Source organism: Lynx canadensis, chromosome A2 (assembly GCF_007474595.2).
Source record: "Lynx canadensis isolate LIC74 chromosome A2, mLynCan4.pri.v2, whole genome shotgun sequence".
Taxonomy (NCBI): Eukaryota; Metazoa; Chordata; class Mammalia; order Carnivora; family Felidae; genus Lynx; species Lynx canadensis.
In genome coordinates this window covers 1,590,245-1,598,921 of record NC_044304.2, presented here as the reverse complement: position 1 = coordinate 1,598,921, position 8,677 = coordinate 1,590,245, and the positions used below count along the sequence as shown (strand labels likewise).

At 63.0% G+C, this 8,677-nt stretch overlaps 1 protein-coding gene across 1 annotated transcript; it reads left to right on the top strand.

Annotated features, from left to right (window-relative positions):
• Positions 1-1,621: 1,621 nt before the first annotated feature.
• On the top strand, positions 1,622-5,040 carry DIRAS1 (DIRAS family GTPase 1). Its single transcript, XM_030297976.1, has 2 exons — positions 1,622-1,665; positions 4,281-5,040. The coding sequence occupies exon 2, from the start codon at positions 4,349-4,351 to the stop codon at positions 4,943-4,945; it is 597 nt and encodes a 198-aa protein (XP_030153836.1). The 5' UTR covers positions 1,622-1,665; positions 4,281-4,348; the 3' UTR covers positions 4,946-5,040.
• Positions 5,041-8,677: the final 3,637 nt, after the last annotated feature.

The window sequence follows — 8,677 nt, the reverse complement described above, 5'->3', positions numbered from 1 at the left end:
GTCTTCATCTCTGGTTGAGGGCACCCCAAGATGAGGGGCTGGGGCCAGATCACGCTCTGAGGTGCCCCAACAGGACAGGAGGGAAGTGTCCCCGGGGAACAGCTCCAAGCAGCCTCCAGGGACCAGGAGGAGCGCTCAGGCCAGGCCTCAGAGGAACTTGAACGCCAGGCTGAGAAGCTGGCGAAGGGAGCCACAGGCGGCATTAGAGTATTAGAGGCCCGTGTTGGAAGCTGGGCATTCAATGCCCGGGAGGAAGGAGAGTTGGAGGGGTGATCCTGGGAGACCAGGAAGGAGGCAGGTGAGAGAGGCCTGCAGATGAGGGTCTGGAGGGTCTGGATCGGGGAGAAATGGGGGCCTCTGAGCCCCAGAAGCAGGACGAACCTCAGCCCAGCCCCTGTGGGAGCCAGGTGGCTCTGAGGGACGGTGAAACAGTGGCCACGTTTCCAAGGGGAGCAGGAAGCATCCACCTCAGTCAGAGCCATGGAGACGATGAGTCAATGAGGATCCAGAAGCCAAAAGCCCGAGGGGCCTGTAGGCTCCAGCCGACCATCTGCTCACACACCTCATGATGGGGAGCTCACCACCTATCCAACACCATTCACCCTCCCACTGTTCTGGCCCCAGAGAGTCCCTTCTCGTGGGACCTTGGTGTTGACCTTCCCATCAAGGGGCGCCTTCCTCTAATGGGCTTTTTGGAGCCTGGGGCTGTCATGCCCCCCCTTAGCCCAGCTGCTGCACCTGACAGTCCAGTCTCCGAGATGGGCCTCTGCCCTCCGTCCTGTTTTTCAGGAGCTGTCTTGTTGCCTTAAACCGGACACACGGACACCGAAAGCACAGGCACTTCAGAAAGGCAAACATTTATTCCCAGCGACAACTCCTACCAGAGGAAGATAGACGTTTCCGACAACAAAGCCACCGACCCGGCTCCGAAGCCCCCTTTGTTCACCCCTCCTCCATTCAAATGGGCCCTCAGTCTTACAGCTGCCATCCCCCCCTGGGTGGGCTGCACTTAGGGGCACCGACCCAGACCTAGCACGGTCTTCACTTCCTCTCTCGCTCCCCTCTGCGGCCCCTGCCGGGGCGAAGCCCCTCAGGTGGGGGCGGGGTCTCCAGGTACCTTCCCACTGCCCCCCAGCTGCTGCCTCAGACATCTCCTCGTCGGAGATGCCGTCTTCATCCCAGCAACAGCCCCACTCTAGTGTGGGGCCCCACCAACCCACCCCCGCCCCCGCCGGCCCCTTCTGCTCCCCCAGCCCCTCACGTGCACTTCTGCCAACGGCCCCCTCCCTTTGCTCCCCGGGTGACCTCGACTCTGCCCGGCTCTTGCCCAGCTCCTGGCTCCGGGGTGACCCTGGGGCGCAGGGGCCCCCCGGAGGCAGACCCCACCCCACGGCGCCCCCGCGGCCCGGCGGCTCCCCGGTGCGCCGGCAGGGGCGCGTGGGCGCGGGGCGGGGGTCGGCGCGGCGGTGACCTTGGCCGGGCGCGGGTCCCCGGGGAGGGGCGGAGCGCGGCGCCCGGCGGGCGGGGATGGGCGGGGACGGGCGCGGGCGCGGCGGCGGCGGCGGCGGCGGCGGCGGCGGCTCGGGCGGGCGGGGGGCGGCGGCGCCCGAGCGGACACGAGCCGGCCAGCAGCAGCCGCGGCGGCGCCGCAGGACGAGCGCCCAGGTAGGCGGCCGGGGCGGGGGGCCGGGGCGCCGGGCCCCGCCGCCCCCCACGCGCGCGCCCCTCCTTTGTCCGAGCCCCACCCTCCCGGCCGCGGGGCCGGGCCCTCCTCCTCCCGGCGGCCCCCCCACCGGAGCCCCCTCCCCAGATCCGAGGGACCCTGGCCCTCGGCGCGCCCACCTTGGACAGCTCCCCCTCCGCGCCCTCCAGCCCCCGCGGTACTTGCCGGGCGCCCCCGGGCCAAGCCGGCCCCTCCCCCAGGTCCAGCGCGGGCCCCCTCTCTGGGTGGGTCGGTCCCGCTCAGTCAGAGCCCCCTCCGCGCAGGGCCAGTTGGGCCCTGGGCCCGTCTTCCCGCGGAGCACCGGCTCGGCTTCCCGCCCCTCGCCCGGGAGCCGAACCAAGCCCCTCGCCCGGGAGCCCCTCCCCTGGTCGGGCCCTTCCCCCACCACTGAGATCCTCCGCCGGCCAAGGGGAGCCCCGTGGGCCGGTCCCCTCAGTGTGCCTCCCCTCCCTCAGACCCCCTGTCATCCAACCCCTAGGTCCCTAAGCCAGACCCCTCCCCCCATTTGGTTGAGCCCTGCGTGAGTGCGTGTGTGTGTGTGTGTGTGTGTGTGTGTGTGTGTGTGTGTCCTGTGCCCTCCCCTGGGCCCCGGCCTGCTCTCCTGGCCCCAGGAGTGTTGGGGAGGGCTGCCTTGCACAGGAGGAGGTCTGTGTAGCCAACCAGGGCCCAGTTCAAATCCTGCTCTGCTCTGTGACCTTGAGCTAGTCCCCCCCACCCCTGGAGCCTCCTGCCGTGCCCCCTACCCCCACCCCGCAGGAGGAGGAAGAGGGTGAGATTCAAACAGCACAAGGTAGGTGCCTGGCATGGGTTATTGAATGGGGGCTCCTACTCCGGGGTCGCAGGGCCCTTTCTAGAGGACACCATGCTGAGGGGCCTGGAGTCCCGCCAGGGGGTCTGCACCCGGAGCAGGACAAGGGCGGTCTGGGTCTCCCAGCCAGTCATGGCGGTGCCTGGCTGCACACTCACGTGCCCACTTCTCTGGGTGCCCACCCAGGGAAGGGCAGTGCCTGCAGAGCTGGCCGGTGCCCCTCGCCACCCCCCTCCCCCGCCGCCGGCTCCCAATGGTGAGAATTGCTATGCACATCACCACCGTGCCTACCCGGTCTACTAGGAGGTAGTACTGGGAAGCCTGTAGAGGCAGGCCTGGCACGTAAGTGGGGTATGTGTCTGCTGTTACTTTTATCGTTCTGTCTCTGGCGAACCTGGTACCTGTGATCCTTCAGAACCCGCCCTGAGCCCTGGTGATGGACAGTTATGACCGCCCATCTTTACCGGGAGCCCCCGTGTGCCGGGAGCCTGGCTATGGGCTTTATCCGGCTCCCACAGTGCTCGCCCCGGCAACCTGTGGAGCAGGCAGTGACAAAACCACGGCTTGGGGACCCCAGCTGACCTTCCCGGGTCCTCACCACCTGGTCTGACACCCCTACACACCCGAGGGAGGTGACTCGGTCCAGGTGCGATCTTATGTCTCCTCTCTCCCACTGTGGACCTACCTCCGTACTCAGGGACCCTCAGAGACGGCTGGGAAGAAAGAAGGGAAGGGGTGTCCTGCTTTTCCTAAGTAAGGACACAGGCTGGGGACAGGCCTTCTGCTATTCCCGCCCCCCCCCCCAGCCCAGGGCTCTCCCCCCACCTCCATCCTTTCAGGGATTGTTGTGCTGTGTGAGCTCCTGAGGCCACTGGACCTCTCTGACTACAGGTGCAGAGAGAGATGATAGGGGGATGCCCTTTCAGGAGGTTCTGTTCCTACAGACAACAGCAGACCCGAACCGGAGGCCAGGACAGGCCAGACTATCCTCTGGGTGCAGAGTGCAGGAAGGGGGGACCTTTCTCTCTGGGCTCAGTTTAGTTTTCCCACCTCCAGTCTGGGCTGCTCTCAGAAATCAGGGCCACGATTTGCAAGATTGTGACTCTTGGACCTCCAGCGTCAGGATCGCACTTACGGGATAAGAGAGGGGAGCGGCTTTACGGGGCAAGTTCCCCGGGCCGCTAGGTTTGTCACTTCCGGGCCCAAGCGGACAGGCCCGTTAAAGACACGCGGTTCCCGTGAGCTTCGGGGACCTCTGGGCTGGGGGAAGGGCAGGGAGGCTGTGGCTGTCGGAGAGAGGCACCCGTTCACCCACCTCACAGAAGAGGACACTGAGGCTCAGGGTCACAGAGCCAGGTGTGCTGGCTTCTAAGAGCTCACGGCCGTACTAGGAAGGGAAGGAGAAGCCAGGGCAGCCTGGGGGAGGGGCACGTGCAGGTGGGGAAAGAAGTTTGTGCACTGCACGCCGCATCCCTGCACCTCTTCCAGCCCAGGGTCCCCTGGGAAGGAGCTTGGGCCCCAGGTTGTGTCGGGGCTGGGAAGCAAGCGAAGGAGGCTGGCTCCAAGCCTGCCTGCAGGGTAGAGTTGCCAAGTCAGCCAAATCAACCAGAGGGCCTTCCCGGGATGCGGGAGAAGCGCCGTCTCCTCTGAGAAGCTGCCCCTTGTGCTGTATCACCTCACCCCCAGGGGCCCAGAGCTGTCCCCCCTCCCGCCTGGGGCCTTTTGTGCCTGACACTCCTCTCTGTGCAGGGTCGGTCTGGGGTTCTAGCAGCTGGCACGAGCCCTCCCGGCCCTGACCCCCACCCACCGCGTGGAAGATGCCTGAACAGAGCAACGACTACCGAGTGGTGGTGTTCGGGGCGGGCGGCGTGGGCAAGAGCTCGCTGGTGCTTCGCTTCGTCAAGGGCACGTTCCGGGACACCTACATCCCCACCATCGAGGACACCTACCGGCAGGTGATCAGCTGCGACAAGAGCGTATGCACGCTGCAGATCACCGACACCACGGGCAGCCACCAGTTCCCGGCCATGCAGCGGCTGTCCATCTCCAAGGGCCACGCCTTCATCCTGGTCTACTCCATCACCAGCAAGCAGTCGCTGGAGGAGCTGGGGCCCATCTACAAGCTCATCGTGCAGATCAAGGGCAGCGTAGAGGACATCCCCGTCATGCTGGTGGGCAACAAGTGCGATGAGACACAGCGGGAGGTGGACACCCGCGAGGCCCAGGCCGTGGCCCAGGAGTGGAAGTGCGCCTTCATGGAGACGTCGGCCAAGATGAACTACAACGTCAAGGAGCTTTTCCAGGAGCTGCTGACGCTGGAGACGCGCCGAAACATGAGCCTGAACATCGACGGCAAGCGCTCCAGCAAACAGAAGAGGACAGACCGCGTCAAGGGCAAATGCGTCCTCATGTGAGCCCGGGACGCCCGCCACCAGCCGGTCCAAGCCTCTCCCAAAGCCCCTGCTCCTCCTCCTCCTCCTCCTCCTCCTCCTCCTCCTCCAGCCCTCCGCTCCCGTCCCTCGATCCTCCCCGCCATCCCCCCCCTTCTCCTTCTCTCTCCCTCTCATCTCTCTTCTTCCCTTCCTTCATCCGACACCTCTGCGGGGGGGAAAACCGAGGCCCCAGTGAGCCCACGGCAGGTCTGGGGCTCCAACCTGGCTCTGCCGCACGGCTCTGCCTTCCCTCCTTCTCTGCCCCCCAGCCCTGTCTGCACCCCCCAAAGCCAAGTGCTGGAGGTGGCCCCCTGGATCCGCACATGAGAAAATGGGGAAGCTGCCCGTCCCCGCTGAGCCTGAGGACGCCAGGTCTCCCCTGTCTCTGCCCATCTCTGTCTCTTTCCCTTGGGTGCCCCGAGCCAGACCTGTGTCTCCCCCATTAGATCACTGTGACCTTGCTGGGGGCGGGGGGGGGGGGGGGTTGAAATGCACATGGACCTCAGAGTTCGGTTCCTCCTTTTTGGTGTTTAATATACACTGCCCCTGCTCCATCCTTCGTGACTTCTGGCCTGTGCCCCCACCCCAGGTCCCAGATCAGTCCTCACCTCCGTTCCCACAGCCTCGGTTCGGGGGTGGGGGCGGTGGGGGGGAGGCTTGCAGGATGGGTCTCAGGCCACCAGGCAATAACCACAGAGCCTGCGACAGCACCCCGCCAGCCTGGAGTCCCACTGCTCGCCCAGCCTGACGTGAGGCTGGGGCGCAGGCAGGGGAGGCCTAGGACTGGCCCATGGCCGCAGCACAACCCAAGGGGACTGTCCAGCGTGAATATGGAGGGTGTCCCCAGACAACGGCCCACAGACTGGCACAGTGTGTCACCACCGAGCCTCAGGCAGGGGGACATGGGGTGCTGGGGAGGCGGTACCCGGGGCCCCATCCAGGGGCAGGCGGCTGGACCCAGCACCGGCAGGATCCGAGGGGGCTCAAGGCAGAGTCTGTCTCCCACCAGCTGTGCCCCAGAGAGAGGGGGTCTGCCCAGGAAGGCGTGTCTCCTGGGGTCAGGGCTTTACCTCCACCAGGAGATTCTGAGTGCTCCAGACTGTCTAGATAACGCCACACTCATGGGACCCCGTGGGACTGTGTCTGACAAGCCATGAGGTGGGCTGGCTGTAGGCCTGGGGGGGTGGGGGTGCGGTGACCATGGGTGGTGCATTTGTGCAACTTGGCGTGGACAGGCAGATGGCTTGTGTCTACGCGTACACTCGTGTGTGTGTGTGTGTGTGTGTGTGTGTGTGTGTGTGTGTGGCTGTCATTCGGGTAGGAGGTTACTGTGATAGTCTGTGTATGTAATGATGGTGTAGGCTACACGTAGGGGTGGGCGGTGCAATTGTCCATAGGAGTGGATATTTGTGTTGGTGGGAACCTTTGTACCAGCGTAAGTGTGATTGTAAGTGACCGTATTTGGGGGAGCGGGGGACGTGGCTCATAGGACAGTGTCTGTAAACCGTTTCGTTCTGCCTGAGGAACACGAGTCCTGTCTGACTTTGTAGCAAGGTGACTCTCGGCTCGAACTCTGTATCAGTCAGATGATGCTGCCTAACAAACACATGGCCACAAATCAGCAACTTGAAACAACACACGTTTATCACCTCCATCCCTGTGGGTCAGGAGCCTGGGGGTGGCTCACCTCGTCTCCTACTCGGGACCTCACGAGGCTGCGATCGGAGCACGGGCTGGCTGCAGTCTCATCTGAAGGCTGAGTGGGGAACCGTGCGCTCCCAAGCTCACACGGCTGTTGGCAACATTCAGTCTTCTGCTGTCGCGGGACCAAGGGGCTCAGAGGCTCGCTGGACGACAGCCAGAGCCACCCTCGGCTCCTCGCCACATGGGTCTCAACCTGGGGTTGCTGGCAGCGTTGGGACTGGCCTGTGTGTGTGTGCGCACGTGTGAGAGAGAAAGACCCTGTGGCTGGACAGTCGTGCGACCACGTGGGGACTGTTCGTAGGCAAGAGGGGCTGTTCGTGTCCATCTTGGTAGCAGCGTGTTTGACTTTCCCTGTGTCCGTGTGACTCCACAGACGTTTACTGAGCACACCGTGTAGAGAGGGAGGGAGTGTGTGTGTGCATGTGTGTGTCACCACCTGGCACGTGGACGGGCCCTTGGAAGAGCTGGCAGCATCCTGCCTGGGCACAGCTGGGCTCCTCCATCCTGTGGCGGGTCCAGGGCCCAACAGCATCTGGTGATGCTCCCCCCACCCCCACCCTGGGAGCTTTTCCTGGGCCTTGCCGGGCAGGTGTCTGCAGCCCTTTCTCAGGGACACACCCTGATAGCACAATCTCCCTGAGACCCCGCCCACCTCCAGGCCTTTCCCACCCCAGGCACTGGTTCCCTGGGGAGAGGGATCCTGCAGCAGGAGGGGTAGGAGCCTGCGCCTGCTGCTGGCCCTTCCTGCCTGGGCATCCCCTGTCCTGGGGACCGTGCCAGGTCATGCTTGCTGTGGTTCCACCCCTGCCCCTTCTCCCCCCCGCATGTGGGTGCCCCCTGCCCCCCATTGTGGGGTCTGTGTAGCATTTGCTCTAGAAATAGTCTTCCTGCAATAAAAAAGTGGATCCTCCATTCCCCATCAGTGTCCTTTCTTTGGGGGGGGGGGAGGCAGCCCTGCAAAAGATGAGAAACGTGAAGGGTGGGGGCAAGTGATGAGGAGGAGGTGAGGGATGGAGGATGGAGGAGGTGGGGGATGGGGGTGAAGGGTGGGGACAAAGGAAGGGGCTGTGGGAAGAGGTCGAACGTTTGCCACGAAGACAGTTCAGCGTTCCCCCCGGGGTGCCCCCCCACAGGAGACCTCACAGGCGCTGCTGGAGCCCATCCTCTCTGCAGCCCCTTGTGAGGAACGAGCAGGTGCATCGAGCCGCCTTTCACACGGGGAGGAATCCGCGGGGCCGCAGCTTCCCCATCTGCTAAATGTGGGCTTGGGGCAGAGTTTGCAAACTTACGAGCAGGGGCAAGATGAGGGTGAGAAGACTGAGGCACTCGCTAGGAGCACAGAGCTTGAGTGGGGGATGCCAAGAACTCAGCCATGGAGATACATATGTCAAAGCAGTGTTTAATGCAAAGGAAACCGTGGTGAAAACATACCGATGTTTTAAATAAAGACAGGATCCGTCAGGGCCTGGGAGAAGCAAAGCTCCTGGCTGGTCCAAGTGCAACGTCAGATCTTGTCTTTCCTAAAATTTTGGTATTTTGTTCTTCCTGGATCATTTCTGCACTTATTTTGAATTTTTAAAATATTGCAGTAGCATAGTATTTATCTTGATAGCAGGGTTTTGGTTTGTTTTTCATGGGGCCCCTTTAGGCTTTGGATTTGAGGAAAGTGCTTGCCTCACCGCAGTCCCGGTCCTGCTCTGTCTTTAGGGCCACATGATGATGCCCTTGAGTGAAGCAAGCTCAGCCACGTCACCCAAGTGGCCCAGGAATGGCCAGACCTTCCTTCTGACCTTTCAAGGGTGCCTGGAAATCCAGATTTCTTCTTGTGAAACGTCCTTATTTTTAAATGTTGGCAACAAACTTACATTTTTAAAGCACTTTGGGGCCACATCTCATCCGAGGGCCACCAATCTGTGACCCTTGTTTAGGTAACAATTCCTTTGTGGAGATGTGGACTGTGGAGTGAGAGGCTGGGCCCCAGGCACTTGGTTCTCTCTGTGCACTGCAAAG